The 25,904-nt window shown below is 36.6% G+C and overlaps 1 protein-coding gene across 1 annotated transcript; it reads right to left on the bottom strand.

Moving 5' to 3' along the window:
* Window positions 1–2,266: 2,266 nt before the first annotated feature.
* Window positions 2,267–11,252, bottom strand: LOC145096306 (uncharacterized). Its single transcript, XM_079034053.1, has 2 exons — window positions 10,684–11,252; window positions 2,267–2,615 (listed from the first exon to the last, which is right to left on the bottom strand). Exons 1-2 carry the CDS (start codon window positions 11,250–11,252, stop codon window positions 2,267–2,269), a joined length of 918 nt encoding a protein of 305 aa, XP_078890179.1.
* Between the last annotated feature and the right edge of the window lie 14,652 nt (window positions 11,253–25,904).

The raw sequence follows: 25,904 nt of genomic DNA, 5'->3' as shown, positions 1-25,904 counted from the left end.
TGTACTCACCAACCGAAAAACGATCTTTAGTCAAAACAGCCCAAACAAAGTCACCTACTTCAAAATCAACTAGTCTGCGTTTTTTATCTGCATCTTGCTTGTACTTGGAGTTAGCTCAGACCAAGTTGTCATGAACAGCCCTATGAACATCATGTAGTCCTCCAACAAAATCCTGCACTTTCTTTGGAACAACCCTAGAAACAGGCAGTGACATCAAATCAAGTGGTCCCTGTGGCTGAACAGAATAGACCACCTGGAATGGACTATATCCAGTACTTCGGTTGATAGCATGATTATGAGCAAACTCAGCTTGACAAAGCTTCTGATCCTAGGACTTCACATGATCACCCACTAAACACCGCAAAATATTACCAAGGGATCGATTGACAACCTCTGTTTGTCCATCCGTTTGAGGATGATATGCACTACTAAAATTGAGCTGAGTGTTCACCATTTTCCATAGGCTGCGCCAAAAATGACTCAAAAACCTAGTGTCTCGATCTGATACAATAGAAGATGGTAATCCATGCAAATGGTAGATGTCTCGAAAGAATAACTGGGCCACATTAACAGCATCCGTCGTCTTTTTGCATGGAATAAAGTGCACCATCTTAGAAAAACGATCAACAACCACAAATATTGAATCATTTCCCCGTTGAGTACGTGGTAAACCCAACACAAAATCCATACTGATGTCTACCCAAGGTTGTGATGGAACAGGCAAAGGCATATAGAGTCCTACATTGGTAGATGTGCCCTTTGACACCTGACAGATTCGACACCGTTTAACATATCTATCCACCTCCTTGCGCACTGTAGGCCAAAAATAAGATGATTGTACCAACTGTAAAGTGCGATCTCGGCCGACATGCCCTTCACCATGCAGCTCCCTAATGATTTGAAGGCGGAGACTTGAATCAGGGATGCACAATTGATTGCCTTTGAAAAGAAAACCTTCATGCCGTAGAAAATCAGACATCTGTCCAGATTGTATACGCTGCAGAACAACAGAAAAATAAGGATCAACCGTTAGCTGCTCCATGAGGACATCCATCCCCGGCACACCAACCCTCATGGAAACTAGCAAATTACTCCTCTGACTCAATGCATCAGCCACCCGATTTGACATCCCGGACTTGTGTTTAACCACGAAAGTGAATTTTTCCAAGAACGACATCCACCTCCCATGTTTGTGTGACACCTTATCTTGACTACGAATATGTCTTAATGAATCATGATCTGTGAACAAAACAAATTCCTTATGAAATAGATAATGGCACCAATGCTTTACAGCTTGGACCACTGCATAGAACTCAACATCATAAGTGCTATAACGCAGCTTTGGCCCCGTCAACTTCTCACTAAAATAGGCAACCGGTCGTCCTCCTTGACTTAGAACTGCTCCAATCCCAACCTTGGAAGCATCCGTGTGTAATTCAAACACTTGAGAAAAGTCTGGCAATACAAGAATCGGTGATGTAGTAAGCTTCTCTTTTACTAATTGGAAAGCTGATTCTGCTGCTTCTGTCCAAGTAAAGGTCTTCCCTTTCATACAATCAGTCACCGGTGCCATAATAGAACTAAAGTTTGGAATAAACCTCCTATAGAATAACGCAAGTCCATGAAAGCTTCGAACTTCAGTGATGGTAGTTGGACTTGGCCATTGTCTGACAGTTGCTACTTTAGACTCGTCCAACTGTATTCCTTCCCCAGAAACAACCTACCCCAAGAACAAGACTTTAGGAACCATAAACACACATTTCTTCATAGCTGCGTACAAACTATCCCGTCGAAGTACAGTCAAAACCTGCCTCACATGGTTGACATGCTCACCAAAAGTAGCAGTGTAAATAAGTATGTCATCAAAATAAACGACTACAAATTTACCAATAAAGGGCCTGAACAACTGGTTCATCACACGCATAAATGTACTAGGAGCGTTTGATAAACAGAAAGGCATCACCAACCACTCATACAATCCTTCACGAGTCTTGAAGGCAGTCTTCCACTCATCCCCAGGCCTAAGTCGAATCTGATAATACCCGCTCTTCAAGTCCAGTTTCGTAAAGATAGAGGCACCGCTAATCTGGTCAAGTAGTTCATCAAGTCGAGGAATTGGAAATCTATACCTCACCGTGATCTTATTGATGGCGCGACTATCAAAACACATACGCCAAGTACCATCCTTTTTAGGAGTCAACAAAGCAAGAACAGCACACGGGCTCATGCTCTCCCGAACATGACCTTTTGAAATCAAATCCTCCATCTATCGTCGCAACTCCTCATGCTCTCCGGGACTCATTCTGTAATGTGGCCTATTAGGCAACTGAGCTCCTGGTTTTAAATCAATATGATGTTGGATGTCACGTAAAGGTGGCAAACCATCAGGTAATTCATTAGGGAAAACATCAGCGAATTCCTTGAGTAGAGGAACCATAGCCTCAGGAATTTCAACCTCCTTAGCGACTTCCTTCCCGAGCAATACAAAAATTTCACCTTCCGCCTCCAACTCGTCTTCAAACTGATTAAGGGTTAGTAGAGTACCTGAAGGTCTCGAAACTGGCTCATTTGGCTTACTGGGAACCAATGTTATCTTCACACCACCAAACAAGAAACTGTAAGTGTTAGTCCGCCCGTTATGATCTATGTTACGATCATACTCCCAAGGTCTGCCCAACAACAAATTGTTGGATAAGGTGTCTAAGTCCATAACTTATTTGGTATATACTTGACCCGACCGGCATGGTCCATTTGGGTTGCATCTCATCCAAACTATTATGGATAATTTTATGAGAGTTATACACATATGTTTATTAATATATTATGAGTTATAATATATTAATATGAAGTTACGTTATTTAATTAGTTTTAGTCTTAAATTAATTATGGATTAATTTAGAGATTAAAAGAATACTAATTAAATTATGGGCTATTTGTTTTATATAGTGTGGGCTAATACTCATTTGTTAATGGGCTAGGCTTATGTGGAAGTCCATGGATGATCCATGGAGCTTTTAACCCATGGATCCTTGGAATAGGAAAAGACATGGGTTATTAGGGTTTCACCCTAACCATGCATACTATATAAGCATGCTTATGGAGCATGAAAGAGAGCCTAAGATAGCCTAAGAGAAAGCTAGTGTTCTAGTGTGTGTGTGCATGTGTGTGGCCGAAAATACAAGAGTGTGTATACTCTCTCAAAGTTTTCCAAGAGTTTGTGGTGTTTGTGATTCCATTTGAGGCATTCACACTATTGGTGCTTGGCCCTCAAACTCCTAAGAACCCAACACAACAAAGGTATGTAATCTCTTCTAACTCTTTTATGTTGAAATGTTCCCCATGCCATGTTAGATAGGTTATAAACCTTGGAAAATTATTATTTTGCATGTATTTAGACAAACATAGATCCAAGGTTTATTAGGGTTGCATGCACACTTAGGAAGTGTTAGATTGCTCAAAACCCAACAGTGGTATCAGAGCCTAGGCTTGCTTGTTTGATACTTGATGCAAAATAGTGAAAAAAAGTCGAAATCGTTGCTGTCTGCATGCTAGACTCGCCGAGTCCATTGGGGGGACTCGCCGAGTCCAAGGCAAACTTCAACCTACTCGACGAGTCCGTTCGTGCACTCGGCGAGTAGGATCGAAAGAATGCAGAATCTCGACTTTTGCTGCTGGAAATGGACTGGAAACATTACCCTAAATTGTTTTGGTGTTGTAAAACTTATTTTAGTTGGTGTAATGGTTGTTCTAATCCATTTACAATAGCATATATCAAAAATCCATGATTTTATGTGTTCATATAATTCTTGAATTTTTGATGATCATGTTCATGTTCTTATGAATTTAGAAAATGATAGGAATTATTTGCTGAATTGTTTAGAATTAATTCTTAATCATTTATGTGTTTTAATGGAGTCCATAATTTGTCCTCAAGTTATGGATTACCAAAGGTCACTTTCATTTAACACACACTTAAAACACATAAGTTACATGAAAATGAAGAGTCTTCATTTTTATGAACCTTTAATTCATAAGTTATGAAATGAAGAGTTTTGCAAAGTTACAAAACTTGTCCTCAAGTTTTGGAATTTGTAAAGTTTCACACACTTTAATAAACTTTAATTCCAAACCTTAGAGTTTTAATAGTTAAAATTCAACCCTTATACTATTTATAACATTAATGGTTAATTATTATATATATGTATAAGAATAAGTCCTTTTACCGTTAGTAGGCCTCATTCACGAAGCCGGTCTATAAGGTGGGTATAAGGTTGTTGCCTATAAAATGGCGACTTAATGGGTGTATACTCTCACCCACCGCTTGCTTGATCGGTGGAGGGTCGTTAGCCGAACGGGTAGAACAACGACTTTAAATCCTCATTAAAAGTATAATGAATATTATAAAATAACTAAACTCTTTTAATTCCCAATCTTAGTTATTTTAGGAAAATGTGAACATGGTGCTAATCCATGGAATTCACACTTTGTACCTTACCAAGTCGTTAGTGGAGCGTGTGTGGTTAACCGGCACACTAATTAGACTAGTAAGGATCACGAAGGGTAACTTAATGTTGTCATAGATCAATGGAGCGTGTGTGGTTAACCGGCACATTGATTAGGTGATAATATTAGGAGTACCAAGTGAGTTAGCATGGTTATTCACACCTTGTTTTGTGATCCTCGGCATCCCAGTCACAAAACTTGAAGGGCACAATCGAGATTGAAACATGCCATTGAAAAGTTCAATGAATCTCAAAAGAATCTAGGAATTTCAAATCCAATTAAACCTAATTAATCATTTCGTTTTCATGGTGGAAATTGGTGAATCGTCATTCGCCTACCTTTCAAATATATTATTACTTAGATTACGGCATCCCTCTTCTAAGTGTAATATATTGTGATTGGATCCTAGCCTTAATATTACATTTGGGTGTCTTATTAAGGATCCTAAATATCTAATCTAAACTTACTTTCTTCTTTCAGATGTCTTCCAACACTAATGCTTCAGGCTCTAACCCAACTGGTTCTTTCTCTCTCATGAATCTTTGTGGGAGGGTCATCTTTGATGGTTCCAACTTCATGGATTGGATTAGGAACATCAGGATGGTTACTCGTTACGAGGACAAGGAATATGTCCTCGATAAGGAGTTAAAAGAACTTGATGAGTCTACTGCTACTCCTGAGGAGATCGCTGAATTCAGGACTCATGAGAGAGATGCTACTAAGGTGGCATGTATCATGATGGCCACGATGACAGCCGAGCTCCAAAAGTCATATGAAGATTTCTACCCTTTTGAGATGCACCAAGACTTGATGGAAAGGTACCATCAGAGTGCTCGTCAGGAGCGGTATGAAATAATCTCCTCCATAATAACTACCCGCATGAAGGACGGTGAATCCGTCACGGGCCACATGCAAAAGATGCAAAGGTATGTGGACCGTTTGCTGAAGCTGAATGTTAACATCCCCGAGGAGTTAGCAATTGACATCATTTTGCACTCCTTGCCTTCTTGTTATGATCATTTTCGAATGACATATCATATGAACAAGGAGGAAGTTACCCTCAGCAAGCTTCAAGGACTCTTGAAGACCGCTGAAACCGGTCTTAAGGGTAAAGCGGTTGTTACCTCTACTACTCCTACTCCAACTTCTACCCCTGTTTTAGCTATTGGGCAAGGCAAAGGGAAAAAGAGGAAACACCCTTCGAAGGGTACCAAGGGAAAGTCTCTTGAAGGCTCCTCATCCAAGACTAAGAACGGTTCTGCCATTCCAAAGGATGCTGAATGCTTTTATTGCCATGAAAAGGCACACTGGAAGCGAAACTGCCCTAAGTACTTGCAGGATCTAAAGGATGGGAAAGTAAAACCCACCTATGCAGGTATTTACACTATATTGTCTAATTACTCAACATATCCTAACTCTTGGGTGCTTGATACAGGATGTGGTATTCACATATGTTCTGATTTGCAGGGCCTAAGAAGAAGTGAGGATGTGGAGCACGGGAAGATAAACTTAATCATGGGGAATAGGAAGGCTTCACCTATTTCCAAGATTGGAGTTTATACTTTGTTGCTTAATAATGGGTTAAAATTAGATTTGAATAAATGTGTATACTCGTCTGAAATGGCGAGGAATATTATTTCTTTTCATGCTTTGTACAAACAAGGTTTTACCTTTTCGTTTGATAATGAATGTGGTGGTATTAATGCTTTCTTTAATAATGTGTTTTATTTTAAAGCATTACCTTGTGATGGCGTGTATGAAACTGTGTCGATTGTAGACAACTTAGGAAATAATGTGTTGTATATTGATTCTTCTACTAGCCTAGATAAAGCATCATTGTGGCATTGTCGTCTTGGACATGTAAACAAGAAACGCATAGACCAACTCCAAAAGAGTGGAGTCTTGGAATCATTTGACCTCAAATCAGATGATAGTTGTGAATCTTGTCTACTTGGAAAAATGACAAAATCACCCTTCACTGGAGCTTGTGAGAGGGGTGAAGGTTTGTTGGACCTAATACATACTGATGTATGTGGGCCATTCAAAACCCCCACAAGGGACGCTAATCGGTATTATGTGACTTTTATTGATGATTATAGTAGATATGGGTATGTCTACTTGATCAAACACAAGTCCGAAACCTTTGAAAGGTTTAAGGAATTCAAACAGGAAGTAGAAAATCAATTGGGCAGGAACATTAAGATGCTTCGATCCGATCGAGGTGGTGAGTATCTTAGTACCGAGTTCCTTGACTATCTTAAGGAGTGTGGGATTGTCTCACAATTGACTCCTCCCAGGACACCACAACTGAATGGTGTAGCTGAGAGGCGTAATCGTACCTTGTTAGACATGGTTCGCTCTATGATGAGTCGAGTTTCGTTACCAATCTCTTTTTGGGGGTATGCCTTAGAGACTGCCGCCCATATCCTTAATCTAGTCCCTACAAAGAAGGTTACCAAAACACCTCATGAGATGTGGACTGGGAAGGTTCCCAATTTGGACCACATCAAAATTTGGGGTTGCGAAGCCTTCGTGAGGCGTGAAACTCATGATAAGCTTGAACCCCGAAGTGAAAGGTGTATTTTCATCGGCTACCCACAGAAATCCTTCGGTTACCTTTTCTACAGACCCAGTGAGAATGTGGTCTTTGTAGCACGAAGAGGGATCTTTCGCGAGAAAGAATTTATAAGCCAAGGAGACAGTGGGAGGCAGATTGATCTTGAAGAAATTCAAGAATCAATTGGTGAAGGAACCTCAGACACTAGCAATCAACCTGAGGTAGAAACTCCTGTTGATCCAGCTGACGAGTCTGTACCTCCGAGACGTTCCACACGGGTTAGGAACACACCTTCGTTTTATTATGGTTTTCATATTACTACGGAAGGTGATACGTTTATTAGTGATAGTACACTAGTAAATTTGGATGAACCTAGCAGTGTTAAGGAAGCCATGGCAGGCCCGGAGTCTGCTAAATGGAAGGAGGCTATGGACAGCGAGATACAGTCCATGTATGACAATCAAGGTTGGAACTTGGTTGACAATGTACCAGGCCGTAAAACAGTCGGGTGCAAATGGATCTTCAAAAAGAAGACCGACATGGAAGGAAAAGTGCATACTTATAAGGCTCGACTGGTTGCGAAGGGTTTTACTCAAACTCAAGGTATTGATTATGATGAAACCTTCTCACCGGTGGCCAAGATTAAGTCTATTAGGGTTATGTTAGCCATTGCAGCATTTCATGATTATGAAATATGGCAAATGGATGTCAAAACCGCTTTCCTTAATGGAAAGTTGGCTGAGGATGTGTACATGAATCAGCCAGAGGGTTTTGTCAATGCAGAGTACCCTAATAGAGTATGCAAGCTTAAGAAATCCATTTATGGATTAAAACAAGCATCTCGTAGCTGGAATCTTTGTTTTGATGAGAAGGTAAAAGAGTTTGGCTTCTTGAGAAGCGAAGATGAGTCTTGCGTGTATGTCAGAGCTAGTGGGAGTATAGTTAGCTTCTTGGTACTGTATGTGGATGACATACTACTCATAGGAAATGACATCCCAACCTTGCAGGAGGTTAAGTCCTGGCTTGGGAAGTGCTTTGCTATGAAGGACCTAGGGGAGGCTACCTATATCCTAGGGATAAGGATATTAAGAGAAAGGAGTAGAAGACTAATTGGACTTAGTCAGAGTATCTACTTGGATAAGGTGTTGAAAAGGTTCAACATGGAGAATTCCAAGAAAGGAGATTTACCGATCCAAAGCAATACCAAACTGAGTAAGACTCAGAGTCCGAGTACAGAGGCTGAGATAGCTGAGATGAGCCAATTACCATATGCTTCCGCAGTTGGCTCGATCATGTATGCTATGACTTGTACCCGTCCTGATGTGGCATTTGCTTTGAGCATGGTCAGCAGGTATCAGGGGAACCCTGGCAAGGCTCATTGGACCGCGGTAAAGAACATTCTCAAGTACCTGCGGAGGACTAAGGATTGGGTCCTTACCCTTGGTGGCAGTGATGACTTGAGAATATTAGGGTATAGTGATGCTGGTTTTCAGACTGATAGGGATAATTTCCGCTCTCAGTCGGGCTGGATCTTTACCTTAAATGGAGGGGCAATTTCTTGGAAGAGTTCCAAGCAGGAGACGGTGGCTGATTCGACTTGTGAATCAGAGTATATAGCAGTGAGTGAAGCAGCGAAGGAGGCGATATGGCTGGAGAACTTCATCGGAGACCTTGGAGTTGTACCAGCTATTAAAGAACCTATGGAGATTTTCTGTGACAGCAATAGTGCGGTTGCCTAAGCCAAGGAACCAAGAGATCATGGCAGATCCCGACACATTGACAGAAAATATCACTTCATAAGACACAAGATAGAAGAAGGGCTCCTCGTGGCAAGGATGGTATCGTCAGATGAGAATCCTGCAGATCCCCTTACGAAGGGACTGACGAGGGTTAAGCATTTTCAACATGCGAGGCGCATCGGGCTGAGGGACGATATTAGTTTTACAGATTAGATAGTTTTCCTAAAACTTTTAAAATGTAATCGACATTTAATGATGAATAAAATTTGTGATTTATTTATGAGTAAGGTGTTACTATCATTGTCAATTATTTACTATTGTTTCAGTTTTGCATGTTTTGACTTCCAGAATAATTAATTTGTTCAAACCTCCACAATCGATCATACGTCGGAAGTAGGTATGAATCAAGATTGTCATGAATTGGGTTTGTAGATGCCTTAAAGGTGTTTAGGCATGGCAATGGTTGCTGCAACATTCATGAGTACTCATAAGTTATGAGTATTGGTATAAACCCACGCTCACTTGTATCACTTCATGGAATTTATCTCGAGTGATCGTGAGACGATAACATCATATAAATCTTTAAACCTAGAGATATGAGTTGTTACCTATGAGTTGGTTGTGCATTGATTGCACGTAAACGCATCAGTAACTTGATGTTATAAAACGTGCCTTTGTGTACAATTCAATAAGTAGTAGAACAAGCATATCAGTCGAAGTTTATCTGTTCCTTCTAGAAATAGAAGCGATATCCGGGCCCCTCGATGATTTTGTGTTGACCCATATACCAGGCCTGGTCAGAACTAAACCGATGTGTTCAGTGAAGTTCTTCGTCAAACAAATCGGATAATCGAGAAACAACTGCTAGACAATAAGCAAGACATAGTTCCATGTGTTTGTCCGGCTGATATCATGAGAACAGAGGATTATGTGATCACTTATCTAAAATGGCGCTTCATAGTTCGACAGAGTCTTCATTGTTCGAGGGAGTTTTCGAGAGCTACGATTGTTGGTTGGTTCCTGAAGTTATAGGCAAATATAGTTATTAGACTTATCCAAGTGGGAGTCTGTTGGATAAGGTGTCTAAGTCCATAACTTATTTGGTATATACTTGACCCGACCGGCATGGTCCATTTGGGTTGCATCTCATCCAAACTATTATGGATAATTTTATGAGAGTTATACACATATGTTTATTAATATATTATGAGTTATAATATATTAATATGAAGTTACGTTATTTAATTAGTTTTAGTCTTAAATTAATTATGGATTAATTTAGAGATTAAAAGAATACTAATTAAATTATGGGCTATTTGTTTTATATAGTGTGGGCTAATACTCATTTGTTAATGGGCTAGGCTTATGTGGAAGTCCATGGATGATCCATGGAGCTTTTAACCCATGGATCCTTGGAATAGGAAAAGACATGGGTTATTAGGGTTTCACCCTAACCATGCATACTATATAAGCATGCTTATGGAGCATGAAAGAGAGCCTAAGATAGCCTAAGAGAAAGCTAGTGTTCTAGTGTGTGTGTGCATGTGTGTGGCCGAAAATACAAGAGTGTGTATACTCTCTAAAAGTTTTCCAAGAGTTTGTGGTGTTTGTGATTCCATTTGAGGCATTCACACTATTGGTGCTTGGCCCTCAAACTCCTAAGAACCCAACACAACAAAGGTATGTAATCTCTTCTAACTCTTTTATGTTGAAATGTTCCCCATGCCATGTTAGATAGGTTATAAACCTTGGAAAATTATTATTTTGCATGTATTTAGACAAACATAGATCCAAGGTTTATTAGGGTTGCATGCACACTTAGGAAGTGTTAGATTGCTCAAAACCCAACACAAATGACATGCATCCATAGCAACCACATCACACCACACATCATCTTTATATGTGGTACCAACAGAAAATTGAACAAGGGCTCGTTTAGATACAGTGACCTCGCCACCCTTCTTAAGCCACTGTAGCTTGTAAGGCTTAGGGCGATTTTCTGTTTTCAAAGCCAACTTTTGAACTGCTTCTTCAGATATAAGGTTATCACAACTTCCTGAATCAATAACAAAAGTACAAACCTTTCCCAAAATAGTACATGTCGACTGAAAGATGTTGTGTTTGAGCCAATCATCACCAACAACTTTTGGTGTAAAACAAGACCGCCTTACCACCAAATTTACCCCTACATCACCAGTTACAACTTCCTCCTCGCATTGATGCTCTTCGTCATACACAGGGGGATCTTCGTAATTTTCACCGGCATCATCATTTTGCCAATCATCTTGCTCAGCAAACAAATGACGTTTTCCGACCTTCTTGCACTCTGATTGTCGGTGACCTGTCTCCCCACAACTAAAACACTTCAAGCCGTTACTAACAGTTGTCCTAGGATTTGGTCCAACACTGTTAGATGTCAGTCTTTGTTGATTAGGCACAACACGGGGTACCATACCACCCGTCCCGGGACTTCCTCCAATATTGGCAGTTCAAGACGAACTGCCCACCCGACGACTTTGTTTCTCAAAAGCCAACGCCCATTGGTGTGCTTCAGAAATAGATACCGGGTCAAACATATTTACAGAGTCCATGATTTGGACCCGTAGACCCCCAATATATCGAGCAACGAGTTGTTCCTCTGTCTCCTGGATATCGTTTCGGGCAATCAATTGGTAGAACTCAGTTGTGTAATCGTCAACTGATTTGGCACCCTGCTTTAGATTTTGCAACCGTTGGTACATCAACCTTTGAAAATTATGGGGTAGGAAGTTGGATCGTAAACACTTCTTCATCTTCCTCCAAGTCACGACCTTTGACTTTCCGAGCATGTCTCGTGTCAGTTTCAGTTGTTGCCACCATGCAGATGCCCTACCGCGTAGCCTGGTAGCAATCAATGACACCCTTTTGTTTTCAGGGACTTCTTTGAACTGAAAAACTTCCTCAACAGTAGCCAACCAATCGATGAACCCCTCTGGATTCAAACTGACCCCGTCGAATTCTGGGATATCAATTCTCATTCCGGCCTCCCAACGCCTATTGTCACCTCTATGATCACGCCTTGGCCGCCTTTCTAGATCATCTTCAGAATATGAACCGTCACTGCCGCCGAACGGGTTCCCAAATTCCCCATCTTCCACTTGAGAATGTGTTCGAGACCTTTGCCCTCCTTGATTCATCAGTTCGACCATCCTATCAGTCAGTTGGTCAACCATTTGATCCATCCTCTCCTCCATTCGTGCCATAATACGTTCTTCTAGTTCTTGCTCATGAACATTAGCGGGCGTCCTGTTTCTCCTCGGAGGCATTTTGAACCAGGAATTCAGCTCTGATACCAACTGATGCAGTGCAAAAAAAACAACACAAAGATAACCAATAATGAACCTGTTGATTCTAAAAGAATAGCCAGGACAATCTCTTCAAAACCACGTTGATTCTACGAATACCGTGGGATTGGCTTCAAAATCTGGGTTAACACACAGAATTTGGGAGAAAATCGAAAGTTCATAAAATTGATGATCGACCATCCAAATTACATCAAAAACAGTTAAATAAGAAGCAGAAATTAAAATGAAACCCTAAAAGTCCATGGGCCAAATACAAACCCAAAAACAAAACCCAAAAATTAAGGAAAAATAACAAAATTGCTCATAACTCCATTTAGAAAGCGATTTCTGGACTCAAAAATGGGTAAGTCCCTTTCGGGGACTTATCTAGATGTGCTCCTTGCTCCAAGCTTCGATTTGACTGGTCGTAGGCCCGAAACGTAGATTTGTAGCCAAAGTTATGGCCATTTTCGAGAAGCCCCTTTAGTCACACGATCGTGGGCCTCTAGGAACGCAAGGGCCCGATCCTCCACACTAGGGCCCGCATCAGTTGTCTACTTCCTAATAGCGTTATCCATAATAACCATAGGCTCAAATGAGTTAACGAGTTGTGTGAACTGATTCCAGGGACTTATACGCGATAAGGCCTCATGAATTAACAATAGCATACACATACATAGCAACATATAACAACCAAGTTTGATACAAGTCAAATTAAATACAACGAACATAAATATTTTAGGACATGCTTTTCCACCCCAAAACATAAAAACCAAAAAAAGGGGAGTCGTGAATACTAATAGTATGCATTGAGATGATGCAAATGGTGCCTTCAACTACAATCCACTTGTATCACTATCAACTCCTACACGATGTTACACACTAATGAGTCTCTAATAGAAAACTAACACTAGTATACTTGCTACTACAATAGAATTATGCCAATATTGTGTCAAAATTTAATATTGATAAATTACAAAAAATTTCCTGAAATGGTGAAGTTTAATAACTCATGTGGTTAAGATAGTTTTGGATATTAATTTTCCAGATTTTTGTAATAAAAATCGAGGGTATTTCAACACATTTAAATGTGTTTTAAGCTCTTAAAAACCCAAACTATTATCAAATGGTTTCCAAAAATTTTCAAACTTTGTATGTTAATTCTAAACATTGTAGCGGGCTTCCATAAATTTTCCTTTGAATTTTTGATATGATTAACTATTTTTCCAAAATTTTAAGCCTTCATAACAATATAAATTTGTGAAAAATAGAATCCAGGTGATAAAAATTCCCAAACTTTTTATAATACTGCCATTAGACATATTTAAGCTGGGAAAGATATAAAAATGGATTTCCAAACTATTTAACCCAATTTTATGATTTTTGAGCATGTATTCTAATAAAAACTGAAATAAATAGAAAACAGTTCCTAAAATTCCTCAAATTTTTTATTACTGTTATCCAACATTATTAACGTGGAAAAAATATAAAAATGGATTTCTAAATTGAAATAAATACAAAACTATTTCCAAAATTGCCCAAATATTTTGTTGCACTATTATTATACAAGTAGAAGCTGTAAAAAATATAAAAGATATTTTTCAGTTAGTTTTGCTATTTTGCTATGTTTTATTCTCTTGAATAATCATCAAATGATGAATAATTATTAAATACTTAAAGTAAATTACCAATTTATTTTGTAAACTTTATTTACAGTGTAAATAATCTGGAAAAAATCCCAATGATGATTTTTATATAGTGTAATCCGATTTTGTGTATTTAAGTGTATTTAATCTTAGAAAATAGGAGAAAAATAGTACCGAATCGAATTTTGACAGTTGTCACAGTCTCCCCCGGTTGAAAGAATTTCGTCCCGAAATTCAATTCGTGACATATTCTATTAGAACTCAGTCGAATACAATTGTATAGCTAGAGAGGTGGTGACTTGAAGTGTTCTTTGATTATTTTGGGTTTATTTCCTCAAAGGAAGAACCCAACTCTTTTGCTATAGTCAAATTAATGTTTCCTTAATTCGAGTTCTTTCGTCGAGATTATGGAAAATTTGATTCATGGAATCATGATTCAACCACGACGACCTAGTCGAAAAAGATCATCTAGTTAGATATCATCTGGATTAAGAGAGTGGTATAAGTTTTGCTGAAGCACCGACTACATTGAGCATTAAATCCGCATTGATCTTTAAGTCGCGTTCTAAATCAACACTACGTGTAAATTTTCCGCCTAATAACGAAGAGATTACGAATAATTTGTTTTCTTCCGGGTTGGCTACTAAATCTGGAAAAAGATATATTCCGAAATACGAAGGGGTAGAATGAATGAAAGAGAAGCGATCGACGATACATTCCTAATGATACACATTAAGGGTAGGCAACGAAGTTTTGGTACATCTCGAATGTAAAGGCTATTTAACTCCCATCTACAAAAGAAATTATGAAACGATCAAGGATTTGTGAAGCTATAATTTCTGCTACGGGTACTCTAACTATAATAGAACCATGATTGAAGAATACAGTTAGAGAGTCGTTGTTTCTAATGAAGGCGGTGAAACTTTATGATATTTTAAATCACATTATTTAGGTAGCATTTTGAGCATTTAAAATGATAAGTAATCTCACTTCTATCAAAATGTGTGTTTAGAAATGATAATTAATCTCACTACTATCAAAATGTGAAATAATTCCAAGATAATGAAGATACATGTGCGATCAAACAAAGTAGTAAAATAATATAAAGATTAATTAAGGTTAAAGGTTTAAGTCGCCATTAAAGGAATTTGAGTAGAAATATTTGCATTAAGTCAGGACAAATTCAAGTTTACGATGATTCAGAATACTTATTAAAACAAGTTTGAGAGTTTAGGAATTCACTCAAATTTGCAAAGTAAAATACTATTTTAAGAAATGTGTAAAAATGTCGATCATCGAAAACACTGCATTCTTAATTTCATGATTCTACAAAAATATTCATTTGAAGGATAAATAATCATAACTTTTAAAAACTTTTCATATTTTTAAAGAAAAGATGAAACATATGAAATGTATTCTTCACATATATTTTCTGGATTTTGAAAAATGATAAGAAGAAGGCAGTCACCTTGTATATTAATTGTAAGGAAATACAATGAAAATTGTGCGTTTAATCAAAATTTTAAATTTAGAGCAAAAGGAGCGAATGTAGCTAAGGATTACTTGTTTATTGTAGATTTCAAAATAAAAACAAGATGTATATGATAAAAAGTGTAAATGAATATATCAAAGTTGAGCAAGTTAAAAATTTTCCTCATGACTATACATGTATTAATCGCTCAAAACGAAAGGGTAGACTTCTAGTCTGTATGCATACGAACATTGTACCAAGAGAAGCAAAATAGACAGAAACAAAGTTAGACAATGTATTATGTTACTATTATGGCCGTGCGAGATCTAAAATCAGAAGGAGATTGAGTAATCAAGTGTCAGGGAAAGAAAAAGAAGGTAGCAGCGATGATTGCTATTGTTAAAATTTTAAGATCAATAATTAAATGTAGATTTAAAACTTAGGTTGAGATATATTTCAACTTCAACCCTTATGTATGTTGATGGTTACATAGAAATGTAAGAGTTTTAAAGTGTTTGCTAGGTTTGATAGAAATTCACGAGTTATCTATTAAGTTAAACTCCATTTGTGAAAAAGAAGAAGCACTACAACTGGTAATTAAAAATCTAACAGTCTTGACCCTTTTAGGCTTGAGTCGAACAATGGTTAAAACAGATAAGGTAAAACTCAGTATATTTAAAAGAATAATCACATTTGTTGAATGTGTGTCACTGGGAGTTTAAAAGCGAACACTAAGTTTTTCATTGTTGTAAAATTTGAAACTTCATAGATTATAAAACTAATTTGAAATAAAATAAACAAATAAGGTGTGTTTTGAAATGTAGGCATTAGTGATGTCTTGTAAACACATTTGGATTAGAAAGTTGTAAAAATACCATGTTAGGTTACTAGAAAACACATTTAAGTTAAGTACAATGCCTAAATAAGAAAGCTGTTAAAAGTGTCAAAACAAAAGTGTTTTGAAGATTCGATGAATCTTTTTCACATAATATGAACTTCAGTGTCATATGTTTAAGTTTTATAGCATAGAGTTTAAAAACTTTTATAAAATAAAATGTTTCTACGTTTTTCAAAAAAGGTGTCAAAATGGTAAGCAATGTTTAAAATGGTTTATATGCCCTTAAAAGCACATCTATCCATTGAAATGGATTTGAAATGAAATTGTAATAGAAAGATTAAAAACAATATTGGTTAAATTGAGTTTTGAAGAAAAGTATTAAGTTAAAGCAAGTTGTCAAAAGATTTTTAGCAAGAATATGGCTTACATTGTTAGGAAAATTCTAGTAAGTTGTATGAGGTGGTTATAAAGTATTTTATCGATGATAAATAAAACCGATAAAGCGAAATAACTTTTTGATGGAAGATTAAGAAGTAAGGAATAAGTATGTTGTTGTAGCTGATCGTACCTAAATACTAAGGTGAGTACAAGGCGAGTCTAAGGTGAGTATCGGTGTCTTTTTCCCCAAGATAAAGAACAAGAAAAAAAATATGTGAAAAACGTTTTATGGCGTCAATGCAGTTTCGCAGCCTTTTATAGAGGTCAAATGGATATCCTATGATAAGTTTTAAGCTCAAGGTGGAAACAACCTAGAGCTAAGTTGTAGCGTAATAATAAGGTCTCACGTATTAGTAGCAATAATTTAAACCTTTGTGTCTCCTTGTGAGTCGAATCCGGAATGCCCACAAATGGTATCCAAGTGATTACTTAGAAACGACTCATCCACCTCCTTATGCAATGCTCCATTTTCATCCGTGTTGGTATCGAAATGCTTTCCTAGTTGTAACTCTAGTACGAAGACGACGAAGAGGTATTGAGGAATAATTCGTATTGGTTTCGACTTAAGATTATTACTAGTGTATATCTAGCTACTAACTTTACATCTAAAGTCAATAGCTACCGAGGAATACCTATTATCAGTACTAAGTGCATTGCTCCTAGAGTGGTTAGTGATATAACCTAAGTGGCTAACCTAGCACTTGATAAGGGATATGAGTATTTCTAAATAAAGGCATTGTTATAAAAGTGCACTTAGTTTCTAAGTGTATCTAGATGAATGCCTATAATATGCAATGCCCGTACGCACAGTGAAATTTTTTTTTTCAGAAGTTTAAGTGGAAAATAGTTTTGAACATAATTCTACTATAACCATTTCCAGCCTGACATTAATTTTCCTTAATTAAGCATAGTTGGCCAGGCTATACTTAATTAAAGTCTAATAATGTAAAAATTGTTTGAATCACATGTGATTGTCCTAGCATCACCAAATAAATTAATGAATGAGTATGGGGCAGTTTACAGCCCTAAACTCCTTGTTTACTGCCGTCAACTCCAATAAATGGTCCGTAAGTGAGTTTAATCCATTCTAAGGCCCTAGATTTAATCCTACCTAATTTTCCCACGTGTTATAAGGCCATTTAGCACCATAAAACCCTCACCATGAGTTCATGGCCGTGAGCTCATGTGGAGTTGGTATTTGGGCCGAAAACTCCATAAGGAGTTTACTCTCAAAGAGTAAACACTTTATCCAAGCCATATACGTCCTTAAATGTCACTCGGGTCACTCCAAACACTTATTTTGAAGTGTTTTCACGTCTTGGAGTATATAATCATATCTAATTAGTGATTTAAAATCTAAGTAGATATATTTGTATATCATTTCATATTACATAGGAACCTCGCACGTTATCAAGCCCCGAACCGACACTTAGCATCCGAACCAACACGTTTTCTCGTCTGGTGAGTTCATACCCCTACCCTTTTTCAATGGTTTTTCAATGTTTTCAGGGGGGAATACAAGCAAAAGTACAAGAATATCTTGTACTTAAATTCATTATTTCATTTAAATGGTTTCATAATTCGCACACTTTTTAAGAATTGAAAACATATTAACGAACTGTTTTGACTTGCAGAGTTGTTGTTCAAACCGATTTCAATTCTTATTATATAGTATTATACTTTATACTTCACAATTGATTGTTCACACTTTTACAGTTGAAATCATAAGTCTTTTATATTGTCCTTAATAAAACACCTCTAGACGCGAGTGTGAAGGACAGGTATCCTTAGAACTTTAGTTAGGTCCTTAATAGTACTCCTCCTAGACACGAGAGTAAAGGACTAATAAAAACATGGTTTTCATATTAATCATTTCAGTTTTAAATTCATTAATCTTAAGATTGGAGACACGTCCTTTGTAACACTTCCCTTAGACACGAGAGTGGAGGACCAGCCCTATAACCAGAATCTCCGGAAAGAGGGAGAGCGTGACTTGAGTGTATAGATCTATACGGGACTGACTATCCCGCACCTGGCTGCTAGCTACAGCCGAACCGAAAGGTTCAAGGGTGACGAAAGTCATAAAGAGATACTGACCCTGGCCCGAGTCATATCTAGTCTGTAGTATGGTTATGGAACTCGCAATCAAGATTATGAGTACTTTACACTCAATTATTAGTTTTATATATGTGTTAAAACTAATGTACATTTAAGGGTAATCAAACTTTCAGGAGACTTCACACACACACTTTAAGTATAGTAGATACTTGTTCAATACTTTCAGATTTGGTAATAATTCACACACATCTAGGAAAATATGGGATTTTCCTGGCATAACATTAGTACATAACCAGAATCGTGTAATAACTTAGATAAATAAACTTTACAACTCACAAGGGTAAACATGTTTTTCAGTGTACATCTTTTACATTACATTTTGGATTCGATAACCAACTTTTAAGAAAATATAGGATTTTCTTGGGTGTAACTTTTTCAGAAACAGAAAGGAACTCGTACATTTTCAGAAAACAAACCGCTTATGAACTCACCAGCTTTATGCTGATTTTTAAACTGCTTGTATTCTCAGGTCCGCATTAGACAGTTACTCAATGATCCCTTTTGGCGAAGACACAGTGCATAGAAGACACGTCTTACTTTTGTTCGTATATACTATGTATCACACCTGTACAACTTTACTTTCAAACAAATGTAGACTTATATATGTAATGTAATGGTTGTTTACTTTGCTTACTATGTACATTGGATTTGATACTCAACGTGGAGTCCGCCCCGGAAATGATTATGCCTTCGGTTTTCGGGGTGTGGCACCATAGTTTAAAAATCATTACAATTTTACAATGGGTTTGAACAAATTTTTAAAAGAAATTACAATGTAAACTGAAATACAACACATGCGAGTGTTCCTAAAAGTTTTGTGTCCCTAAGTTCCACCTACTCGATAATTCCTGAAAAAGCATGTAAAACGAGCGTCAACTATAAAAATAGTTGGTGAGTACTCACAGGTTAAAAATAATATGTTTTCATGAATCGTAATCAAAGTTTTAATAGAAGTTTCCATAAATAAGGTATATTGTTAAAATGAGTAAATAAGTTTGTATAAACCAAGTTCATTGTCATCATGAGAGATAAAGTATGTTGCCCAGATGAGATGCAACGTTCATATTCTCTTGGGAAATGAAGTTTCCATAAATAGAAATATATTGCAAATGAGTAAATAAGTTTACATGAACAAAGTTCGTTTTCATCATGAGAGATAAAGTATGTTGCCCAAATAAGATGCAACGTTCATATTCTCATAGGAAATAAAGTTTCCATAAATAGAAATATATTGCAAATGAATAAATAAGTTTACATAAACAAAGTTCGTTGTCATCATGAGAGATAAAGTATGTTGCCCAAATAAGATGCAACGTTCATATTCTCATTGGAAATAAAGTTTGTTGCTAAAACGAGATACAAGGTTCGTATGTGCATAATGATTATATCGTAAGTTCACAACCGAAGCCAAATGACCGAGGGTACCATCTTCTATGTCTATCGCTAACATAGGGAAATATGGTAAAATGCACTCAAGCGAATCGTGCGAGTGAGGAGTTGTGTACCTCCTAATAGCGTTATCCATAATAACCATAGGCTAAAATGAGTTAATGAGTTGTGTCAACTAATTCCAGGGACTTAGACACGATAAGGCCTCATGAATTAACAATAGAATACACATACATAACAACATATAACAACCTAGTTTGATACAAGTCAAATTAAATACAACGAACATAAATATTTTAGGACATGCTTTTCCACCCCAAAACATAAAAACCGAAAATAGGGGGAGTCGTGAATACGCACAATATGCATTGAGATGAGGCAAATGGTGCCTTCAACTATGATCCATTTGTACCACTATCAATTCGTATACGATGTTACACACTAATGAGTCTCTAATAGAAAGCTAACATTAGTATACTTGCTACTACAATAGAATTATAGTGTCAAAATTTAAGATTGATAAGTTACAAATTTTTTTCTGAAATGGTGAAGGTTTATAATCATGTGATTAAGACACTTTTGGATATTAAGTTTCCAGATTTTTGTAATAACAATTGAGGGTATTTCAACACATTTAAATGTGTTTTAAGCTCTTAAAAAGCCAAAATATTATCAAATGGTTTCCTAAATTATTTCAAACTTGATATTTTGATTCTAAACACAGTAGAGGGCTTCCATAAATTTTCCTTTGGATTTTTGATACGATTTACTATTTTTCCAAAATTTTAAGCCTTCATAACAATATAAATTTGTGAAAAATAGAATCCAGATGATAAAACTTCCCAAACTTTTTATAATACTGCCATTAGACATGCTTAAGCTGGGAAAGATATAAAAATGGATTTCCAAACTATTTAACCCAATTTTATGATTTTTGAGCATTTATTCTAATAAAAACTGAAATAAATTGAAAACAGTTTAAAAAATTGCCCAAAATGTTTATACTATTGTTATTAAACATTATTACATGGAAAAAAATATAAAAATGGATTTCTAAACTATTTAACAGAATTTTATGATTTTTGTGCATTTATTCAAATAAGAATTAAAATAAATACAAAACTATTTCCATAATTGCCCAATTCTTTTGTAACACTGTTGTTATACATGTAGAAGTTGTGAAAAATATAAAAGAGATTTTTCAATTAGTTTTGCTATTTTTCTTTGTTTTATTATTTTGAATAATCATTAATTGATGAATAATTATTAAACAGTTAAATATAATTACCAAATTATTTTGTAAACTTTATTTACAATGTAAATAATCTAGGAAAAATCGCAATGGTGATTTTTATATAGTGTAATCAGATTTTGTGTAGTTAAGTGTATTTAATCTTAGAAAATAGGAGAAAAATAGTATACAGAAGAGAAAAATCCTCAAAATTTTTATGTAGCCTCCTAAATCTGGAGAATGTCATGGTTTAAGAGATGTTCTTGGCTGGAGAATTTCGTGGATTTAGAGAGGGAAAGAGAGAGTTTGAGTGTGGTAAATGGTGGAGTGTGAGAGAGAGTATATAGAGAGAGAGAAGTGAAGGAGATGGAGTGTGAGAAAGGAGTGCTTATGTGTTTTGGGTAGAGGGGAAGTATCTTGGGAAGAGGGTGGACATTTTTGAGTGTAAAATGCCCTCCCTCTCTTTTAATTTTATAAAAAAAATTCAATTCTTTTATAAAAATATCAAACTTTTTATAAAATATACACCGTAACCAAGTTTTTGCTCATGAAACCTTGATTTTTGACTTATAAATTTTGGGTAATTGTTAATGACTTAAATTTTATTTTCCTTAAATGCATTTTCATAATTTTAATTATTATAAGATCATATTATAAGTTTCATAATTATTTTTATAGTCTTGAGATTTTGTAAATCTTTGGATATCAAAATAAATAGAATATTTTAGACTTTAAATTATCTTATGGTATTATAACTCTTTTATAGTTATAAATAATGTTTGTAATTTATTTTTATTGGTTTATTGGCATTCTATGTAGTGATTCCGAGATTCAAGCGAAATTGAGGAATCAAGTATACAAGTCTTAGTCTTCAACTTTGACTTAAGTTTCCATGAGACTCTAATCTAATTTCTACCACTAGGTTAAGTGCATGATGTGTGTATATGTTTCATGAAAAGATGTTTGAGTCAAAGAGTGACCTAAATATGGATATTCACTAAAGTTAAGTAGTTGTAGAATTCACATATCAATGTGAAATCTAAGTATACTATCCATTTATTCTAATTGTTTCCAAGCTTCTGGTAGGTTATAACTTAGTTTCTAGTTACTTAGTCTAGTATGTGTCGTGTCTATACGTGCAACTAAGTTTAGTCAAATCTAGAACCGAATCGAATTTTGACGGTTGTCACAAAACTCCTAGATCCTTTGAGATTCATTAACAATTCGATGGCATGTTTAAATCTCGATTGTGCCCTTTAAGTTTGTGACTGGGATGTCGAGGATCACAAACAAGGTGTGAATAACCATGCAAATTAGCTTGATACACCAAATGTTACAACCACCTAATCAATGTGAAGGTTAACCACACACGCACCAATTATCTATGATTAACATCAAGATACCTTTTGCCACACACTGTCAGTCCCGATTAGTGTGATGGTTAACCACACATGCTCCACTAATGGCTTAACAAGGTGCAAAGTGCAATTTCATGGGAGAATTAGAGTCCTATCCTACCCGTTCGGCTAACGACCCTCCACCAGTCAAGGAAGCGATGGGTGAGAGTGGACGCCCATTAAACTGCCATTCTACAGGCAGTAACCTTATACTCCCTATATAGTCCGACTTCGTGAATGAGGTTGAATTTTAAGCTATTTAAAATTCTAGGGTTTGGAACTGAAGTATTGAAAAGTGTAACTTTACAAATTCCAAAACTTGAGGGAAAGTGTTGAACAACTCAAAAACTTTTGGAGTCCATAACATATGAGTTTAATATAGCTATTAAAGACTTTAATGAAGAAACTTTTGAAAATCCATAACTTGAGGACAAGTGACGGAGGCCATAAAACAATTATGGGAAAAAGACTCTTCAAGTTTATAACCTATGGCTTTAATGAGTTTTTTAAAAGGAAAAACATTTGGTTTTCCACAAGTTGAGGACAAGTTATGGAGTCCATTTAAAACTCATTAAGATCACCAATTGAACTAACAATCTGATGGGTTTGACACAAAAGAACTTTCCTATGTGCACATGAAAACCCTAATACTTGGATCTAGGTTTCTCTATTGTACATGCAATTCATCCAAAATTTATAACCCTAGATCTAGCATACATATTACAAAACTAATGTAATTAATGAGATCTAGATGATTACCTCTTCAAGAACTCCTGATCTTTCTTCTTCCTTGAGCTTAGAGTCACAAGTGTAACTCCTCTAATGGCTTACAAACACCAACAAGCAAGAGGGTATTATTTGAGAGAGGGGGGAGGCACACAAAGTCGGCTCTAGGGTTCTAAGAAAGCAAGTGGCAGAAAATTGCATGCATAGGTCCTGTTTATACTGTGGGCAGCTAGGGTTTCATTCGAAACCCTAATGGACAACTTAAACCCTAAGCAGCCCATGAAACCTTCTGGAATACATGCCATGGACGAAAATATGATGGGCCCCATCATAATTTCGTTCACCCCTTTAATCCGTTAGGTTTCCCAACCCAAAATTCCATTATCACACATTTGAGAGTTTAAGTCCCCTTGATTCAATTAATCTCTTTTAGTCACCAAAATAATTCCTAATTAATTTATGACTAATATTAATTAAATAATATGATTTCTCTTTTAATATATTAATCTTATAATATATTAATAAACCATAATATATTCTCTCTCCATAAATCACCCTGTCAAGTTGTTTTGGTGAAGGCAACCCAAAAGGACCAAGCACAACCGGGTCAAGTACTTACCAAATATAGTTACGGGCTTAGACACTAATCCAACACTCTCCTACTTGGATAAGTCTAGTAACTACAAATGTCAGCACAATCTGATTAGCAGTCATAGCTCTCAAAGATGTTGTCAAACTCTTGATCTTATCAGTAACCTGTCCTTTAGATAAGGGATCGTATAGTCCTCCATTCAAGATATCGTTTGGACAATTACATGGAACATAGTCATACTTATTGTCGAACAGTTTGTTTCTCGATCTCTGATTCATTTGACATAGAACTTAATTGAACACATCAATTCAGTCCTAACCGGGCCTGACACATAAGTCAAACAAAATCATCGAGGGGCCCTGATATCGCTTTTACCCTCTTAGGATAAAAGGAACAGATAAACATCAAGTTACTGATGCGTTTATGCTTTATCAATGCATAACCAATTACCAAACAATAAACCGTATATCTAGGTTTTAAGACCATATGATATTATCATCTTGCGATCACTCGAGATAAATTCCATGAAGTGATTCCAGCAAGCGTGGGTTTATTCCAATGCTCAAATGAAACACATAAGCACTCATGAACGTTGTAGCAAAATTTTTCTATGAGTAATACATTATAGACAATCTATACACCAATTCTTGACAGTCTTCATTCATACCTACTTCCAACATATGAATGATTGTGGACGGTTCGAATAATTCTTATTATTCTGGAATTTAAAACATGCAAATTGAGACAATAGTTAAACAATTAACATAAGACAGTAGCATTAATAATAAACAATACTCTTTTCTTTAATCATCAAATGTTAATTACAATTTATCTATTACATGTTTCTAAACTATCTAATCTAAACTAATATCGTCCTTCAACCCGATGCTCCTAGCTTGCTGCAAGTGCTTAACCCTGCTCAGTCCCTTCGTAAGCGGATCTGTTGGGTTATCCTCTGACGATACCCTTTTTACAACGAGGAGTCCCTCTTCCACCCGATGTTGAATAAAGTGATATTTTTTTTCAGTATGTCAAGATCTATGGTGATCCCTCGGTTCCTTGGTCAAGACAACCGCTCCTTCATTACCATAGAAAATTTCCATGGGCTCCTTTATGGATGGCACAACTCCAAGGTCTCCAATGAAGTTCTTCTACCATATTGCCTCCTTTGATGCTTCGCACGCTGCAATGTACTCTGATTCACATGTTTAATCAGCCACGGTCTCTTGCTTGGGACTTTTCCAAGTCACTTCTCCTCCATTAAGGGTAAAGACCCAGCCTGACTGCGAACAGCAGTTGTCCCTGTCGCTCTAAAAACTGATGTCACTGTACCCTCGCACCTTTAATTCATCACTCCCACCGAGGACTTGAAACCATTCCTTAGTCCTCCGAAGGTACTTAAGAATGTTCTTGACTACGGTCTAATGCGCTTTGCCAGGGTTCCCTTGATATCTGCTGACCATACTCAAAGCAAAGGCCACATCAAGGCAAGTACAAGTCATAGAATACATAATCGAGCCAACTACAGAAGCGTATGGCACTTGGTTCATTTCTTCTATCTCGACTTCGGTACTCGGATTTTGAGTCTTACTCAACTTGGCATTACTTTGGATCGGTAGCTCCTCCTTCTTTGAACTCTCCATACTAAAACGTTTTAGTACCTTATCCAAGTAAGTATTCTTACTAAGTCCTATTAGTCTCTTACTTTTGTCTCTCACTATCCTTATTTCCAAAATATAGGAAGCCTCTCCGAGGTCCTTCATAGCGAAGCACTTCCCGAGCTAGGACATAACCTTCTGCAGTGTTGGGATGTCGTTTCCTATTAGTAGTATGTCATCGACATACACTACGAGGAAGCTAACTATACTCCTACTGGATTTGACATATACACATGATTCATCCTCGCTTCGTAGAAAACAAAACTCTTTGACTTTCT

The sequence above is a fragment of the Lactuca serriola genome, chromosome 3 (genome assembly GCF_051521515.1).
Source record: "Lactuca serriola cultivar US96UC23 chromosome 3, Lser_US96UC23_V15, whole genome shotgun sequence".
NCBI classification, from domain to species: Eukaryota; Viridiplantae; Streptophyta; class Magnoliopsida; order Asterales; family Asteraceae; genus Lactuca; species Lactuca serriola.
This window is presented reverse-complemented; position numbering and strand designations above follow the sequence as displayed.

Bases quoted from the DNA above. Each gene is read 5' to 3' on its own strand.
- LOC145096306 (XM_079034053.1), bottom strand. From the start codon at position 11,252: ATGGTACCCCGTGTTGTGCCTAATCAACAAAGACTGACATCTAACAGT. The intron at 2,616-10,683 runs GTGTGATGTGGT...TAACACTTACAG, and splicing joins ACATATAAAGATGATGTGTG to TTTCTTGTTTGGTGGTGTGA.